The sequence below is a fragment of the Carlito syrichta genome, unplaced genomic scaffold, assembly GCF_000164805.1.
Source record: "Carlito syrichta isolate Samal-C Ts95f unplaced genomic scaffold, Tarsius_syrichta-2.0.1 Scaffold314839, whole genome shotgun sequence".
Classification (NCBI taxonomy): domain Eukaryota; kingdom Metazoa; phylum Chordata; class Mammalia; order Primates; family Tarsiidae; genus Carlito; species Carlito syrichta.
The window spans coordinates 359969-379681 of NW_007258935.1; the positions used below are offsets into that span (position 1 = coordinate 359969).

General features: G+C 37.1%; 1 protein-coding gene across 1 annotated transcript in view; it reads left to right on the top strand.

Annotated features, from left to right (window-relative positions):
• The window catches only part of LOC103274643 (E3 ubiquitin-protein ligase HERC2), a 223538-nt gene that overhangs the window by 144218 nt on the left and 59607 nt on the right, over positions 1 to 19713 (top strand). Inside the window, exons 51-59 of the mRNA XM_008072077.2 lie at positions 955 to 1063; positions 1416 to 1555; positions 7283 to 7473; positions 8250 to 8355; positions 8448 to 8539; positions 12173 to 12348; positions 15710 to 15821; positions 18914 to 18995; positions 19102 to 19245. Of these exons, the coding sequence (XP_008070268.1) occupies positions 955 to 1063; positions 1416 to 1555; positions 7283 to 7473; positions 8250 to 8355; positions 8448 to 8539; positions 12173 to 12348; positions 15710 to 15821; positions 18914 to 18995; positions 19102 to 19245 (1152 nt within the window). The remainder of the gene's footprint in view (positions 1 to 954; positions 1064 to 1415; positions 1556 to 7282; positions 7474 to 8249; positions 8356 to 8447; positions 8540 to 12172; positions 12349 to 15709; positions 15822 to 18913; positions 18996 to 19101; positions 19246 to 19713) is intronic.

Here is a 19713-nt window from a genome sequence, read left to right on the forward strand (position 1 = left end):
TTCCAGCTACTTGAAAGGCTGAGGCGGAAGGATCGCCGGAGCCCAGCAGGTTGAGGTTGCGGTGGCTGGGAGCGGCCACTGCAGTCCAGTCTGGGAGACAGAGTGAGACTCTGACTAAAAAAAAATAAAAAGAAGAAAGGTACATTATACCCATTTTAACAATAGCATAAGGAATCATTAAATATACATATAGTTTTATCTTTAAACGCTTCTGATGCCGTAGAGCAATTTTTTTTTAAACCTTGTAGAACGTTTTCCTTTCATCAAATCGGTTATAAAATGACCACAATTTGTGGCTCTTCCCCGGTGGATGGGGTGTTAGTGCTTCTCAGGTTGCATACAAACAAATAGCTTATTTCATATTTTACTTTAACATTTTTTTTTTTTTGCTTAAAAGATTCTTAAAAGATTTCTAAATCCAAAAAGCACAAATTTTAATAAGAATCTGATTTCTAAATTAATGTTTTGTGTGGCTCATTGTTCTTTTTTTCTTCTTTTATTCTCATTAAAGGACAAGAGAAATCTTAACATTATCAATGTAGCTTTTATTCTCTGAGATACAGACGGTACTAAATCAACTTTGGACTTGGTAGAGTTAAAAACAAGCAAACAAAACTTCTTGCTGTGGAAAAATTTAAGCACATATAAAAGCACAGAATATAGTATAATGAACTTCCATGTACCCATTACCTGGCTTCAACAGTTGTCCCCTCATGGCCAAAATTATTTCATTCATAATCTCTTCCCTTTATTATTTTGAAGCTAGTCCCTGAGTATCTTAGTATGTGTCTTCATCCATAGTAGCACTAAAAGATACATATCTCTAAAAGATAAGTGCCCTTTATAAAACATAACTACAGTATTATATCCCATGGCTAGGTATAGTGTTAATTTTATTTTTAGGTTTTATTGGTGTTAAAGAAGATGTTTCAGGTGATTTCTGCTCTGTCCTAGCTTTCAGTGCCAATGGAAAAGATATCATTGTCGACTTTCCCCAACAGTCTCACTGGACAGGGTTGTTATCAGAAATGGAGCTGGTGCCTAGTATTCATCCTGGGGTCACGTGAGTTTTTACTTTTTTGTCTGTTAGATTTGTTTTGGGATGAATGGTTTTCTTTTGAATTAAGTTTAGGAAATGACCGGTTTTTTTCTCATTAACTCACTGGCTATTTTATTTTTGCTTATAAAATTATTGTTTATTTTAAAATATTTTGCACAGTGCTTGACTCAAGTAAAATGCTTAATACAATTTAGCCACTATGAATATAGTTGCATAAGAATTAATATTATTGGAATCACAGTCCCAAGAGTAGAGTAACAGCAAATCTTTCTGGGTATACAGCTGACAGTCACCAGGTAGAGAGGGTTGCTTGTATTTTTGTTACCACATTTCTCACTGGCTATTTTAAAAATAGGTGTGATGGATGTCAAATGTTTCCTATCAATGGATCCAGATTCAAATGCAGAAACTGTGATGACTTTGATTTTTGTGAAACATGTTTCAAGACCAAAAAACACAACACTAGGCACACATTTGGCCGAATAAATGAACCAGGTATGGCAGAATGGTTATGTTCTTTCCTCTACTAGATATCATGAGATCATTATTGTGGACACCCATGTATGGCAGTTTTCTCTTTTATAAGGTTCACATGTGTTTAGGGAGCACTGTATTGCAAGCACAGTGGGACAGAGGGGGTCATCTTATCCACTGATGACTGGTCAGTGTTTTTTTTTTTTTTAATAGGATAGGAATAAGTTTGTTTGCTTGTATTTTCATAAAGAAACACTAAAATAATCTTAAGAAACTAAGAAGTGTTTCATTGCATGGGGTGTGGAGTTGGTTAGATGGAGAGTAAATCCCTTTATTTGTATATCATTTATTATTTTTTTAATAGTGACAAAATATATCTAACATAATATTAGCAATTTACCAATTTCTAATTACAGTTTGGGATATTAAAAGTACAGTGTTGCACCATCATCACTGTCTATTTCCAAACCCTTTTCACCACTCTGAACAGAAACTCTGTAAACAATTTAACTTTCTCATTACCTCCTGCCCCATTTCTGGTAACTTCCGATCTAACTTCAGTCTCTATGAATCTGACTACTCCAGATACCTCATCTAAGTGGGATCATTTAATATTTATCTTTTAATGATTGGCTTATTTCACTTATCATAATGTCTTAAAGTTTCATCCATATCATAGCATGTGTCAGAACTTTGTTCCTTTTAATGTCTGAATAATATTCCACTATATGTATTACCACAGTTTATCTATCTATGTATTTACCATTGGACATTTGGGTTGCTTCTACCTTTTGTCTATTGTGAATAATGTTTCTGTGAACATTGTTATGCAGGTATCTGTTTGAGTCTCTGTTTTTAAAACTGTTGGATATACACCTAGGAGTGGGATTGCAGGGTCATATGGTAATTCTTTGTTTGACTTTTTGAGTAATTGCCAAAATATTTGCAGCAGTGGCCACATCACTTTACATTTCCTCCAGCTGTCTCTGAGGGTTCCAATTTCTCTGCATCTTCACTAACATTTGGTTTCAGCCATCCTAGTGGGTATGAAGTTGTGTCTTGTGATTTTGATTTGACATTTTCTTAATGACAAATGACATTGGAATCTCTTTTCATGTGCTTTTTGGTCATTCATAAACCTTTCAGGAAATGTCCGTTCGAGTCCTTCGCCCACTTAAAAATTTTTGATGTTGAGTTCTTTATGTATTCTGGATATATTAAACCCTTATCAGATATGTGATTTACAAATATTTTATTCCATTCTCTAGGTTGTTGTTTCATTCTTTTGATAGGGTCCTGTGATACACAAATGTTTTTAGTTTTAATGAGGTTCAATTTATCTACTTTTTTCTTTTGTTGTCTGTGCATTTAGCTTTTTATTTGCTTTTGTTGTTAATTTAGGTAAGTAATCATTGCCAAGATTGATTTTGGCTGCTTTGTGTCCCTGGAAGTTACATGTGAATTTTAGGACAGATTCTTCCACTTCAGTAAAAGAAAATGTCATAGGGATTGTCATAGGGATTGCATTGAATCTGTATTGCTTTGGGCAACGTTTTCATTTTATCAATGTTAAGTCTTCCAATCCAGGTGGTGGGTATCTTTCCATTTACTTAGGTCTATTTAATTTCTTTCAGTAATTTTTATAATTTCCAGTGTGTAAGTCTTATTCCTTCTTGGTTAAAATGACTTCTAAGTATTTGTTTTTCATGCTAGTTTAAATGGAACTGTTTTCTTAATTTCTTTCTTGGAATATTCCTTGATAGTATATGGGAAAAAGCTAATTTTTGTGTGTTCAGTTTGTATCTAGCAACTTTGCTTACTTTATTAGCACATTTTTTTGGTAGATTCTGTAGGATTGTCTATGTATAAGATCATGTCACCTGCAAACAGAGACAATTTTACTTGTTCTTTTCCAATTTAGATGCTGATATTTGTTTTTCTTGCCCAATTGCTTTGACTAGATAGATCTTCCAATAATATGTTGAATGGAAATGGTTAAGGTGAACAGGCATCTTTCTTTGTCTTTGTTCTGATCTTAGAGGAAGTTTTGTATCTCTTTTTCTAGCTGTTTGCCTCAATATTTCTGTATCCTTTTAGTCTTTCACCATTGAGTATAATTTTAGCTGTGAGTTTTTCATATGTGGCTTTAATTATGTTGAGGAAGTTCTTTTCTATTTCTAGTTTGTAACTTTATCTTTTGGGGGGAGGTCTGTAGAACATATAGATGTCCTGTTTTTAACCTGATCTTGAATGTTTTCTCTTTTTTTCTCGATCAGTCTGACATGGATTCAAAGAACCAACTTTTGGCTTTGATTTGCTCTATTTTTTACTTCTTTCCTTTTCCTATGAAATTTGGGTTTATATAGGTTTATTTATCTACTTTTGTCTTTTTTTCTAATATACAAATTTAAAATTGATCTTTAAGCAAAGTTTAAGCTGTATTCTGCTATGCAATAGTAGTTTTATCATTTATTTCAATGTATTTTTTAATTATGTTGGGATTTTTTCCTTATATTTATTTTCTTTTAAGTTTTCAAGCCTGTAGACTTTTTCTAGGTATCTTTGTACTGTTGATTTTTACATTTTATTCAGAATTTTGTACTCTGTTTGACCCTTTGGCGTTTTTTTGAAACTTGCTTATGACCATATGACCCAGCTTAGGACTGGATTATGCAGATCTTTGTGTGTGTGAAAGAATGTCTCTTATGGTTCTGTGAGGTGTTGGTTTTGTGTCTCTTTTTCCAGCTGTTTGCCCTCAATATTTCTGTATCCTTGTATTTTAAATATTTTTCTTGAAGTTGCATATGTATATGATAATCTTTGTATTTTATTTAGATCATGGAGTTATTTACATTTAAGATAATTACTGATATATTTTTATGTATTCTTTTTCTTTTTTTTTTTTGAGTTGGAGTCTCACTGTGTCACCCAGGTTGGAGTGCAGTGGCACGCTCCCGGCTACCGCAACCTCGACCTGCTGGGCTCCGGCGATCCTTCTGCCTCAGCCTTCCAAGTAGCTGAAACTACAGGCGCGCGCTACCATGCCCGGCTAATTTTTGATTTATTGTAGAGATGAGGTCTCCCCAAGTTGCCTGGGTGGGTCTTGAACCCGCTGGCTCAGGCAGTCCACTCACCTCTGCCTCCCAAAGTGCTGGGATTACAGGCTGAGCCACTGAGACTGGCCATATTTTTATTTAAATTGATTAACTTCTAAGTTTTTTATTTGTCCCTTATATTCTCTGTTTTCCTTTCTACATTTTATCTTCCTTTGGACTAATGTTTTTTATTATTTAATTCCCCACCACTCCCTTAATGGCTTAGAAAGTTATATACGTTTTTAGTGTTTATTTACATACTATACAGGGAGAGTATGTGTTATATACATTTTTAGTTTTAGTAGTTACTTAAAATATTATAACATCTATCTTTGACTCATGCAAATCTAATATTATTTGGTAAATTTATCCTTCTCCTAAGTAATGCAAAGACCTTAGCGCTCTTTAACATCATTTATCATCATTCTGATTTATATGTCCTTAACATATTTAAAATTTTTACACTTCTACATTTTAAACCATGCAAGACATACTGTTAATTTTTAGTAATCATTCATTTAGGTTTTTTTGCTTACTTTGTAATTTCTCTGCACTTCTTCCTGTATCTTTAACTTTCTGTCTGTGATCGTTTTTCTCCTGCAGAAGAATACTTAATATTTTAAAAAATGCATTTCTGCTGGTAACAAATTATCTCTTGTTGTGTATCTGAAAATGTCATTATTTCTCCTTCATTTTTGAAAAATCTTTTTGCTATGTGTTTTTTTCAGCACTTTAAAAATACTATCCTATTAGATCTTGGTTTATATTATTTCTATCAAAGTCAGCCAGAAGTCTAATTGTGATTTCCATTAAAACTCTTCAGTCTTTTTATTTTTCCTTAATCTGTGCTAAGATGTTCTTTTTGTTTTAATTGTACACAAATTGTACATGTGTATAACAGTGTGTTTCTTTATCTTTCTTGGGGTTGGTAGGACTTTTGAACTCTGGCTTCTGTCTGTTTTGGAATATTCTGTAATTCAGTATTTCTTTACATATTGCCTCTGCTCTCTCTTCCTTTTTTTTTTTTTTTGTTTGTTTGCTTGTGATGGGGTCTCACTCTGTCATGCAGGCTGGAGTGCAGTAGGGTGGTCATAGCTCACTATAGTCGTTAGCTCCTGGTCTCAAGTTATCCTTCTGTCTTAGCCTCCCTAGTGGCTGGGACCACAAGTGTGTGCCACCACACCTACTTAATTTTTAAAATTTTTGTAGAGATGGGATCTTGCTGTGTTGCCCAGGCTTCTCTCCTGGCCTCAAGTGATTCTTCCACCTCGACTTCCCAGAGTGCTGGGATTACAGGTGGGAGCCACCTTGCCTGGCCACTTCCTTCTTTTTTGAGAGACTCCTCTTTCACCTTATCTCTATCCTGCAAGTTTTTTACCTTTTTATGTTTTCTAAACTTTTGCTTCTCAGTTCTTTATTCTAGACATTTTTACTATGTCTCCAGCTGAGTTCAATCTGTTATAAACCTATTCATTAAGTTATTAATTTTAATGATTGAATTTATTCTATTCTTTCTGTTTGTTTTTTTCTTTTCAATAGTTTTCAGTTCTCTACTGAAATATATGACGTCTTACCTTTTTGAACAGAGTAAGCAGTTATATTAACGTCCGTGTCTTGTAACTCCAATATCTGGCACCTCTATGGGTCTATTCTAGTGGGAAATCTCTGATGATCTTTAGTCTTTCTTCTTTTTGTCTCCTCATGTGCCATTATGTACTGAACATTGTATTTTAAAAATTACTTCTTATCTCAATTTGAGGCTAAAATGTTGTCTTTCTCCCTGCTCTGCCAGGTACTTGGTTAAAATTAGTAACTGTGTGGGCTCACCTTAATTAGCGTTCATTAAGACAGTTTCAGGCTGAGCTGCAATCTGTTTAAAGAAAAAAAGATCCAGAGTTCCTTCATAATTCTACCTTACTCCTGGGGTATTTCTTGTTGGAGTCCAAAGTGTGGCTTGTTTTCTGGCCAGCCACCCCCAGCTCTGCAGTCTTTTCTGGACCCTTCCTCTTCCAAGGCTGTCAGAAGTGCCACGCATTCTTTCAGACCCTGCTTGGAAGCTGACAGATGCTGTCAGGGGAAGTGGCCTTTGGTTATGGCAAGTCATCTGGATGCCTCTATCAGCCTCCCTCCGTAGGTGCTGGCTGTGTAATTCTTTACTGTTTTGTTAATTCTAACACTTTTATTCATTTTTCAATATTTTTCTTGGCTCTCTTGGTTGTCCTCAATGGGGAAGGCTACATGAATTTACAGATTTGTCATTAATGGAATTGGAAACACTTTACAAATTGGTTTTTTGCTTTGTGTGTATAAAAACATTTTTAATAAGAATGTCTTCTGTGAGCTCTTCTATGTGTACTTTCTCCACAACTTATTTGTATCCTTTTTGTTTGGAAATAATGTTAATCAGCTGTTAGTCAAGAGATTTTAATGGAGTAAAACATAGTGTTATATAGACTTCATGTCATAAATTGGTGTAAGGTGTCTTGACTAGGTTTTCGAAACCATTTTTGATAGTAAGTCCTTTCAGTTTGAAAACTTTCTATTTTTCTTGAAGTAAGAAGCTCATCACTATGTAATATTCTTAATTTCTTGGTTATGAAGGTTCTGCCCCAGTTCAGCAAGTAGTAACTGTCTTTTTGACACCATGAAATAGGCCAATCTGCAGTATTTTGTGGCCGTTCTGGAAAACAGCTAAAACGGTGCCACAGCAGCCAGCCAGGAATGCTGCTGGACAGCTGGTCGCGCATGGTGAAGAGCCTGAATGTGTCGTCCTCGGTGAACCAGGCGTCCCGTCTCATTGACGGCAGTGAGCCCTGCTGGCAGTCTTCAGGGTCACAAGGAAAGGTAGTGTACAGTGGGTGCAGTAGGAAGCACTGCTGCTCGGAGGGCTTGAGTTTTAGATTTTCAAAATGACTTGGAAAAACCTGTAAAATTTTACTGATGGCACCTGTCAGTGCTCATTTGTATTTTAGCTCATAACGTTATTTCAGAATTACTGAGTTACATACCATCCCCTTTTTATTGTCGGAGATTTTAAGCAATGTGGGTAACAGATTTTATCTAACTGACCAATGGATAGAGAATGTAGTCAGGTTTTTAATTTTTTCCTGCATAAAGTATATGAATTGATACTTTGCTTCTGTTTGAAAGCTTATATCTATATATCTATATATGTATCTATATCCTAACAAGTGTGTGTGGAGCTGTGGAGTGCTGTAGAGATTGCAGTGACGTGTGGGTGCACCTCACTTGGACATGCAGCTCAGACTTTGAAACGCGGGAGCCTTTCTCCATCTTGACTCTGGTGTTTTCTAGTACCTCTTAAATCCTTGATGGGTTTAAAAGGATCACTATAGTCGGTAGTCTAAAAGTACATCATTTCTGGGGCTTAGAGTAAAACTTTCCTCTAATGAGCAAATAATGGGGGTAGAATATTCTTTCTTCAGCCGTGGTAAGGGAAAATTCTGTCTCTGTCTCTGTGGGTTGGTCCCTCCCTCCCTCCACCACATTTTGTATTGTAAAAATCTCATGTAGATTCAAGTGTCAGTGATGCTATTGTAGTAGTTAAAATACAGCTGAATTTTGTTACCAAGAATGTGGTTTTTGTTTTTGTTTTTAAGCATTGGATTCGTTTGGAGATTTTTCCAGATGTTCTTGTTCATAGATTAAAAATGATAGTAGATCCTGCTGACAGTAGCTACATGCCTTCTCTGGTTGTAGTATCAGGTAATTGAATTGGTTTGCTCAGAAAGAAATTGCTTCTGTCATATAATAAAAATTACTTTGTTTGATCCCATTACCCCCTTTTTCCCCTCTAGGTGGAAATTCCCTAAATAACCTCATTGAACTAAAGACAATCAATATTAACCCCACTGACACCACAGTGCCCCTTCTGAATGACTGCACAGAGGTAAGTAGCTATGGGAGTGTTCTTTTTGGATGATTTGCAAGTGTCAGAGGAGGTGACTTGGCCATTTCTATGCTAGCATTGAGCCCAGTTACCCCCCTTAATTAAATAATTGACTGTATTTGGCTTAAATTTTAGCATGTTAAAACAAACAACTTATTTTACACAACTTGAATTTGCTGTTTATCAGATCAGCTTGAAAAGGAAACGAAATAAATTTCATTCTATCTTTGGCAGCAGAGACTCACTGGGTAAATGCTCCTAGTGAGTTGTCCAACATGCAGTCTGCTGTTTGCACCTGTACATTTTCATTAAAGACCTCTTAGTTTCTGGTTGTTTTTCTAACTGTATATGTGACACTGAAATTGCATTTCTGTTGTCACACCTGTTGGCATCAACTCCTGAACTTGTCATAGAGTGACAGTTTTTCCTCCCTCCCTCCTTTCCTCTTTTCTTTTCTTGTCTCCTCTCTTATTTTTATGTTTTTTGAGATGAGGTCTCTCTATGTTGCCCAGGCTTGTGTTGAACCCCTGGGCTCAAGCCGCCCTCCCATTGTAGTTCTTCAGTTGGTAACAAAATAACTTCCAAAAGTTATCTCTTGAAAATTCTCTTAGTCAGTGAGGATTCTTTTCTTTTTTTTTGAGTTGGAGTCTCACTCTGTTGCCCAGACTGGAGTGCAGTGGCCGCTCCCGGCCACCGCAGCCTTGACCTGCTGGGCTCCGGCGATCCTTCCACCTTAGCCTTCCAAGTAGCCGAAATTACAGGCATGCGCTACCACGCCCGGCTGAATTTTTTATTTATTGTAGAGCTGAGGTCTCACTGCCCAGGCGGGTCTCGAACCCGCCGGCTCAGGCAATCCACTCACCTCAGCCTCCCAAAAGCGTGGGATTACAGGCTGAGCCACCGAGCCCGGCTGGGCTCTTTTCTTTTAAATGGTACCAACATACTGCAGATCAGTGAGACTGTCACTTTCAAATCATCCAGTAAATCTTTTCACATAGGATGTCAGCACTATTTTAATACGTTAAATACATTTAAAATAAGACAAATTAAGACAGCTTTCTGTACTCCTTTTTTTTTTTTTGAGTTGTGGTCTCACTCTACCACCCAGACTGGGGTGCAGTGGCACGTTCATGGCCACCGCAGCCTTGACCTACTGGTCTCAGGCAGTCCTTCCGCCTCAGCCTTCCAAATAGCTGGAACTACAGGCATGTGCCACCATGCCTGACTAATTTTTTGATTTATTGTAGAGATGAGATCTTGCCAAGTTGCCCGGGCTGATCTTGAACCCATGGACTCAGGCATTCCTCTCACCTTGGCCTCCCAAAGTGCTGGGATTATAGATGTGAGCCACCGTGCCTGGCAGTTTTCTGTACTCCTGTATGGTTGTCTTATTTAAGTGGTACAATGATAGTAAATTAAAATATCAAACATTTGATTTCTTAAAAACTCATTTAATGTTTATTACAGGTGAGGAGCTTATTTTAAAATTATTAAATACAGTTTAACCATTTTTTAAAGTCTTTTTCTATTTTTAACTGACAGGTAATAATTGTATATATTTTGGGGCACAGTGTGATATTTCATTACATGTATACTTGTGAGATGATCAAATCAGGCTAAATAACATATCCTCAACTCAAATATATATAATTTCTTTGTGTTGAGCACATTGAAAATCCTCTCTTGTAGTTATTGTGAAATATACATTATTATTCACTTAGCCACCATTTATTTTGGAATGTCATCGAACTATTTGTGATATACTGAATTATCAGTGCCAATGATGTTAAATACATAATTGGCAAATTTATAAAAATTAAAGATAATATTGAGTTTTTCTGAGAAAAGAGAATATTGAATTTTAGTGCATTTTACTGTTAATTTACTGCAAGGTAACTAAACATAACTTGCAGAGTATCTTAGTTATAGCTCAGAGTATTTTTGTATTTTAACCAAATGAATTACAGCAGAGTTAATTAAGTCAACAACTGAGGTTATCATTCATAAAAGGTGTCTTTACCTTAATCAAACAAACTTCCTAACATAAAAGCAAACATAGACAGGAAATGTACTGGTGCCCCCCATGAGTTGCGCACGCAGCCTCAACATCATCAACCGTTTGCCAGTTGTGTTTCACCCCGTGTCACTTCCATCCACCTGCAGTACCTTGACGTGATCTTATTTCAATAGCACTTGCTTCAGTGTTCATCTCTAACAGGGCTTAATAAAAGGTAACCCTGATACCATGATCACACCTAACAATTGTTCTTGAGCATCATATAATAGCCAGTCAGTGTTCAGGTATTCCTAGTATTGCATAAATATTCTCTTGTAATCAGTTTGTGTGAGTTGTGATTCAAATGATGTTTGCACTTTGCAGTGATATTTGCACATTTACGTCTTAGTTCTCTTGGTTTTTCCTCCTAAAGAAGAGAAGAAACTGGGTAATTTTTCCCTGTAGTATTCTTCATATTCTCTGCTTGGCTTTTGCATCCCTTTGGTGTTGTTGAAGCCATATTTCCTATGAGATAGGTAGATTTGAAGATTGATCATGTCTGGTTTAGGAAGTAAAAAGTGATACTTAGTATTGCATGCTTCTTGCTCCATCACCCTCTGTTCACCTGAAATGCAGAGAGAGAGAAATGTTGCCAGTGTCACTGCAAGATGCAGTCTGCAGACAGGGTGCCAGGCATTGGAAAGCCAAATAGATTGACTTTCACAAATGCATGGCACAGGTAGAACAAAGGGAGTTTGGGTCTTGTTTATATTCAGATCTGAACAAGTCAGCAGTGAAATGACATTTATGAGACGATCAGAAAAGTCTGATCACTGTAGCACATTAAGTGATATAGGAATTATTGTTTGTGCAGTGATAATGGTAATGTGGCTATGTTTTTAAACATGTCCTTAATTCAGTGATGCATACTGAAGTTTCAAAACACCATAGTACCTGGAATATTCTTATGAAAATCTCTATATGAACAAAATTGGTCATATATTGATAATTGTTGAACCAGGTAATGGTGTTATAGAGGTTTTTTGTACTACTTTCTCTAATTTGTGTATATTCAATTTTTTAATCTTTTTAAAAATTATAAAGGGATTGTTACTATCTGTCATTTAATCTCTTTCTTAACACATCTTAATTCAAGAAAGCTCTAAGACAGAAGGATTTGCGGTCATTCCATAAGACTACCATCTCATTTTTTAATTGTTATTAAAAATATGAATGACGCTTGTTTACATAGAGAAAAGTTTTTTTTAATTGAAGACATGAAGGCAAATAGTGAAAGACAGGAATGTTAAATATGAGATGCAATTAATATTAACTTCAAATGGAAATAATAATGTTTCTAATCCCATCCTATTTAAATAATTTTAGTAAGAAAATCAGAGAGGGTCCTGAGCCTCAAGTAAACAAATTTGATGAGCTAGCCAATAGCTTCTTTTCAAGGTAGATCTTACTCAGATGTGGCTGCGTTAATTTTGACTAACTCAGTTGACACTTCCAGAGCTTCAGTAAAGGAGTTCTGGCTTTCCACACACTTCTGTGTCTCACATATCCTGCTCTCCAGTTAAATTATCTAATACATTTGATTCCACAAGGCCTGTGGCTCTTGTTTTTCTGTCTAGTATCACAGGTATATTGAAATTGCCATCAAGCAGTGCAGGAGCTCAGGAATAGATTGTAAAATCCATGGCCTCATCCTGCTGGGCCGGATCCGTGCAGAGGAAGAAGATCTTGCTGCAGTTCCGTTCTTAGCATCAGATAATGAAGAGGAGGAAGATGATAAAGGCAGCACTGGAAGGTAGAAGCCATTTGTTTTTGATACTCACTCACCTTTGCCTCATTCTCTTTTAGAAATACATGTTTAATTAGAGGGCATCTCAACCTGAGATTAGTTTTATGTTCAAAAAATGTTTGGTCAATTTTAGTTGAGTTTTCAAAAGATATAATTTAACTTGTATTTTTAAGAAAATGTTGCTGGGCACAGTGGCTCACGTCTATAATTCCAGCACTTTGGAGGAGGCAGAGGTGAGAGGATTGCCTGAGTCCAGGGGTTCAAGACCAGCCTGGGCAACTTTGTGAGACCTCATCTTTACAATAGATCAAAAATTAGCTGGGCTTGATGGCATGCGCCTGTAGTTCCAGCTACTGGGAAGGCTGAAGCAGAAGAATTATCTGAGCCCAGCAGGTCAAGGCTGCAGTGACTATGATTGTGCCACTGCACTCCAGCCTGGGCGGCAGAGAGACTCCTACTCAAAAGAAGAAAGAAAGAAAGAGATTAGCCAGATGTGGTGACACATGCCTGTAATCCCAGCTACTTGGGAGGCTGAGGTGGGAGGATTGCCTGAACCCAGGAGGTTTAATGTAGAAACACATTATATTTAGAAAAATGCCATTAAAAGAGGGAAACGAAAATGTTTAATTTTCTCCATGAGATATCACTATTACTATTTTGGTCTGTGTGTGTAGTTTAACTTTTTGTTTGTTTCTAAATGCATTTTCCTATGGAAATTGCATAGTATATTTTATAGTTCTTTTTGCTAGGTATTTTATCATTAACTTTATCATTATGGTAAAGTATATATAATATTTAACTTATATATTAACTATTTTTAAGCTCAGTGACATTAGGTACATTCACATTTGTCATGTAATCACTACCATCCGTCTCTAGAATATCCATATCATTAGTCTTCTGTCATGTAATTTTTGAGTACTGTAATTTGTCTTATGATTGTTGTTATTTAGCTCCTTATTTTGTGTGAACACTCTGGTGAGGACCGTTATTGTATTTATTCATGCAGTATATATCTTTTGAACACCAGCTGTGGGCCATTCCCAGTTTTGTGTGCTGGGAATACCATAGTGAACATGCAGAATAAAATGACAGATTCACATATATTAATATGATGTTATGGGCTTGGTACATGGCAGGAAGGAGTGCATGCTTCCTTGAGAGTTTACGGTGAAGTCCGGTCCTGTCAGGACAATCAGGAAACCCACCCACAATCCATATGTATGGGAAGACAGAGTTATTATGCAAAGCAGGCAGGCAGAGGTGTTTCTGGTAGGGAAAACAGCATATACCAGGGGAGAAGAATGATACTGCTCAGTCTTTGCATATTTATGAATTTATTTCAAGGCATGAACTGAGAACTTGCATGTGCAGGGGCTGCTCTAGACCCTGTTTACAGTCACAGCAGCAAACAGTGTAGACAACCACTGCTGCGTATATGTTGTATTTTGCTAGAGAATTGTTAAACGTGGAATTGCTGAATCAAAGGGTATGCATACTCACTGGATATGTTAACACCCTCACAGTGCTGTTGGATTGCTGGTATGGCAGGGCCCTGCAGACAGGCTCAGGAGGCAGATCAGAATTGCTGAACTCCGTTGACCAGCACACTTTTTGCTCTGGTGTGTGGCATAAGAAGACAAGAGGGCACTGCCTGTTGCTGCTGTTAAGCACATAATATAGTCACGAGGGAATAGCAGTTGTGGTGATAAATCAGGTTGTTCTGGACTGTGATCTTGCTTTGGATTCTGTCCTGTCTTATTTTGGAACCTTTGCATAGATGTTGAAAAGAAAGTAGTGTGAACAACAGACACTACCTTATCTGAAATGTATGTTATGTTATATGTTATAGTTCACACTGATTGCGTCTACATATATTATTTAGATACAGAAAATCTCAATTCACGTAAATAAAGAAATGATTGGGATTTTTATGAGAAAAGATTATAGACTAGTACTTTCTTATTAGGTAGCTACTAAAATGAATTGGACAAATACTAATACATGTGCTATATATGTGAAATAACCAGAAAAGTATTGAGCTTTACTCGCTGATTAGATTTTTATATAATTGAATATATTGACAGAATAAGATCTAGATATTTGAAATGGTTTTTCCTGTAAGATATCATTAATTAGTCAATGGATAAGTCAGTGGTCTGAGCAGTATCCCAGAGGACTTTCCCCACTAAGATACTCCCACACCAACCATGTGCAGACAGCCCTCGTTATAACTGCTTGATGCCTACATGGTACCAGTTTTTACATATCTTGAATATCATTCTTGGGTTCCTGTACATGTTTCTACTAAAAATGTGTTACAAGATGTTTCAATGCCAAGTGCATATTCTGCTCTTTGCTGTGCCTGGTATAGATGGAAGAGTTTTTCTGCATTTTTGTTCCCAAACTGTACAAGAGTAAACCCTTAAAGTAAATATTTATTAGTATATAGTGTGTGAAAAGAATCTTACCTATCTAGAGCCTAGTCTCTGGGGTCCTCAGTCATCCATCCTAGTGTATAAAAATAGAACAAAAGCAAACAAAAAGCTGAACACAAAAGAAGCAGTTCCTTATCACCTGGCATCAAACTTTTGACCAAGAAAATCTAACACTGTCCTGTGTACTTTGTGGTTTCATCAAGTTCCAGAATTGGAGTGTTTGGGCTGCTGTTCATTATACTTCCAACCCATTGAGGGCAGGTCAGGAGATGAGGTGAAATGGTGGAAAGAGCACCTGGGAAAGACAGGAGGCAGAGCTCTCCAGCTAGGCAATGTGGCGACCCGGCACTCTGGCTGGTGTTATGGGCAGAGAGTGAAGAGGCAGAAGGTGGCATTGTGCTTCAGGGCATGTATTTGAGTACCTCCAATGTCACATGGCCACATTTTATTCTTTCTTTGGGGGCGAAAATGACCAAACAAATGTCTAGGTCTAGGGACAGTGCCACACAACCAGTCCTTGTGGTGGCTCCTGGGGACATTTCCCCAGTGTCCCTGCACTTCTATTTGTAGTACTGTGCAGGTGTAATGGGTAATAATTGCTCCAAGTCATCAACACAGTTGTCATGTTCTTGGTATTGAAGAACTTGGTCTTGAGGTGAATACACAGCATATCGTAGAAAGATCTTCACCAAAAATGAAAAGCAAAAATTAAACTCTTGTATTAAAAGGTAGTGTGCTGGTATCTAAAAAATTTGATCCTCTGAAATACTTTCTTCTGTATATTCTTGAGATTTTATTGTATTAAAACAAAACTTTGAAGTTTCTGAACATAGCAAACTTTGAGTGCTCGAGGTTGCTTTTCTTTTTCTTTTTTGCGTTTTTAAATGCAGAATAACCCCTATTTCTGTCTTTGTTTTTCCTGTGGTTAGCCTCCTGAGGAAGAAGGCTTCAGGGCTGGAGTCGGCAGCAACAATAAGAACCAAAGTGTTCGTGTGGGGCCTGAATGACAAGGACCAGCTGGGTGGGCTGAAAGGCTCTAAGGTACCACGTGCCCCGGGGCATGCGGGCTCCACTCCGCTGCCCTTGAAGTGTTCTATCTGTTTTTGTTGTCTTCCAAGTTAGCTTTTGAAAGTGATTCTTGGCATGAACTCTTTACATTATCGAATTTGGTTTCTGAGAAGCTTCTGTCCTAGGGAAATAGTATACTTTAGATTTAATTGTATTATTGCTGTCATATAAGTTAGAAAGCAAACGTTTGAAAGGATTTAACAAGTGCATAGATGAGAATTGTAAACTATAAATATACTTCTCTTTCCTTTGACACAATAAACATTTTTGGTTATCATAAACAAAGTCATGTGTGAAAATGCCATAGTGGGATGGAGATGATAAAGATATGATTTCTGCCCTTCAGGCTCCTGGTGCTTGGACTGCTTTCAGCGGGAAGCAACTTCCATGGAAAGAGTGCTTTGTGAACTTGGGGAAACTAGCAGAGCATGTGTGCGTGCACACTTGCCTTTCTTTGAGGGGCTTATGGTGGGTGGAGGCCTTGTCACATTACATATAAAGTCATCTCTCAGACTCCATGGGGGATTGGTTCCAGGATCCCCTGAGGATACCAAAATCCGTAGATACTCAAATCCTTGATATAAAATAGCATGGTATTTGCATATAACCTATACACAGTCTCCCAGATGCTGTATATCATATCTAGATTACTTATTATACCTAATACTATATAAATAGTTGTTATACTGTATTGTTTGGGGAATAATGGCAAGAAAAAATTCTGTACATATTTAGTACAGACATAACTAAAAAATAGATTTTTGATCCGGTTGGTTGAGTCCACGGATGCAGAACCCATGGATATGGAGGGCCAACTATATTTTATTTTTTACCTTCTTTTATGGAAATGTTCAAACATACCCAAGTAGAATGGCTAGGATCATGAGACCTCAATTCCTGGTGTCAGCTTCAACATTAACCAATAGCTGCCTATGGTTTTTGTCTTTATTCCCTACTTCCTTCAACTCTGGTTTATTTAAAAGTAAATCACAGTATGTCATTTCACTCTTAAAGTCCTTTAGTGATTATCTCTAAGAGATAATAAACTCCTTTGGTTAATTATAATCATATAAATTAGCGGTATTTGGTTAATTATAATCATATAAATTAGTCATGCATTGCCTAATGACAGAGATATGTTATGAGAAATTCATTATTAGGTGATTTTTTTTTTGTCATCCTTCAAGTATCATGAATGTACTTAGACAAACACAGATGATGTGGCCTACTACATACCTAAGCTACATGGTGTAGCCCGTCACTCCTAGGCTACAAACCTGTGCAGCTTGTTACTGTGCTAAATACTATAGACCAACAGTCTCCAACTTTTTTGGCATTAGGAACCGGTTTTGTGAAAGACAGTTTTTCCACGGACTGGGGGGTGGGAAGGATGGTTTCTGGATGATTCAAACACATGACATTTACGGTGCACTTCATTTCTATTATTATTATATTGTAATATATGGTGAAATAATTATGCAGTTCATCATAACAAAAAAAGAGGCACAGACAGAAATGGTAAATAAAAATGGATGGGCCATGCACTTAAAATTAAGTCTCAGATTCTGACTTAAAGCCTGCCACCAGATGCAGGTGTACAACTGAAGTTCATCAACTCACTTGCCACTCACTGATAGGGTTTTGATATGAGTCTGCAAACAGTTGATTTGTTATGGTCTCTGTGCAGTCAAACCTTACTGCTAATGTCAATCTGCATTTGCAGCCTCTCCCCAGTGTTAGCATATCACCTCAGCTCCGCCTCAGATCATCAGCATTAGATTCTCATAAAGAGTGCACTACCTAGATCTCTCACATGCACAGTTCACAGTAGGGTTCGTGCTCCTGTGAGGATCTAATGCCTCCCCTGATTTGTCAACAGGTGTAGGTCAGGTGGTAATGTGAGTGATGGGGAGTGGCTGTACATACAGATGAAGCTTTGCTTGTTCCCCTACTGCTCACTTTGTGCTGTGTACCCCAGTTCCTAACAGGCCATGGACTAGTACTGGTCCGTGGCTCAGGAAGTGGGGACCCTTGCTGTAGGCAGTTGTAACATGGTGCTGTTTGTGTATCTAATCATATTAAACATAGAAAAGGTACAGAATAATACAGTGTAGAAGGTAAAAATTGGTATACCTGTGTAGGTAACTTACCATGAATGACCTCACAGGACTAGAAGTTGTTCTGGTGAGTCAGTGAGTGAGTGGTAAGTGAATGTGAAGGCCTAGGACATTATGTACACTACAGTAGACCATACACACTGTATACTTAGGCAGCTTTGAATTTATTTTTAGAAGTATTTTTCTTCAATAAGAAATTAAAACTTATTATAACTTCTTTATAAATTTAAATTTTTTACTCTTTTGTAATAACATTTAACTTACAACACAAAAACGTTGCATGACCATACAAGAACATTTCCTTTAGTCCTTATTTTTTAAGCATTTTTCTGTTTTTCAGATTTTTTATTTTTGTTAAAAATGAAGACACAAATGTGCACATTAGTCTGGTCTATCATATATCACTGTCTTCCTCCTCCACATCTTATCCTGCTGGAAGATCTTTAGAGGCAGTAACATGCATAGAGTTGTCATCTCCTGTGACAACAACGCCTGCTTCTGGAATACCTCCTGAAGAGGACCTGCCTGAGGCAGTTAACTTTTTTAAATAAGTGGAAGGAATACACTCTAGAAGAATGATTTAAATACATAGTCATGTATTATTATCTAGTATTATGTATTACACATAATTGTATGTACTATATTTAATACTGCTAGCAGTGCAATAGGTTTGTTTACACGGGCATCACCACACACATGAGGAATGTGTTGCACTAAGACATGATGGCTGTGATGTCTCTAGGTGATAGGGATTTTCCAGCTCCATTATTGTTTTCTGAGGCCACGTTCAGTTCATATATATATGTATATACATACACACATGCACACACATATGTATATATACATATATAGCACATGACTGTCATTTGTGTATCATCTAATAAGTTTACTTATAATTTTAAGAGCACAAATAAAATTATTCTTTTTTTCTTTTTAAAAAACTTCTAGATAAAGGTTCCTTCCTTCTCTGAGACTCTATCTGCTTTGAATGTGGTACAGGTGGCTGGTGGTTCTAAAAGTTTGTTTGCAGGTATGATTATTCTAATATTTAAAAATTTTGAATTATGTTTAGCACCAAAAACATTAGTTTTTATGTTGTGAAAAGTGAGTTCCCTCCTGGCTCTCATTCCTTGCAGTGACCGTGGAAGGGAAGGTGTATGCCTGTGGAGAAGCCACAAATGGCCGGCTGGGGCTGGGCGTCTCCAGTGGAACAGTGCCCATTCCACGGCAGATCACAGCACTCAGCAGCTATGTGGTCAAGAAGGTGGCTGTTCACTCAGGTATACATCCAGGACCAGCAGGCGTGTATGGATAAATCTGCTGATAATGGAAGCCCTTGAGTAATTTTCCTTAAAGTGTTCTTTTCTTAAGTGTTTACTTCATAGGAAGAAAAACTGGATAATGTAAGTCTCTGGGTGTTCTAGATATTAATTCTGCTACCAAATGAGGTTTTTTGCCAGTAGTTGTTGGCATTTTGGGCATGTGTATGTAACCCTCAATGGTTGGGGTTTTCAGTCTCAGAACCATGGTCTGAGTATCATCAGGTCCATAGTATCTGTGAAAATCATCAAGTTCTGTGCTTAAATATGTGTTGCATTTCTGGGGAAAGAGTCTATAACTTTCATTGGATTCCCAAAAGTGTCTGTGAACCCAAATAATGAGATTCTTTAAAATGAAATCACACTTGTTTGATGTAGGGAACCTTTCTTCTTCTTCTTCTCCCCCTTCCCCTCCCTCTCCCCCCCCCC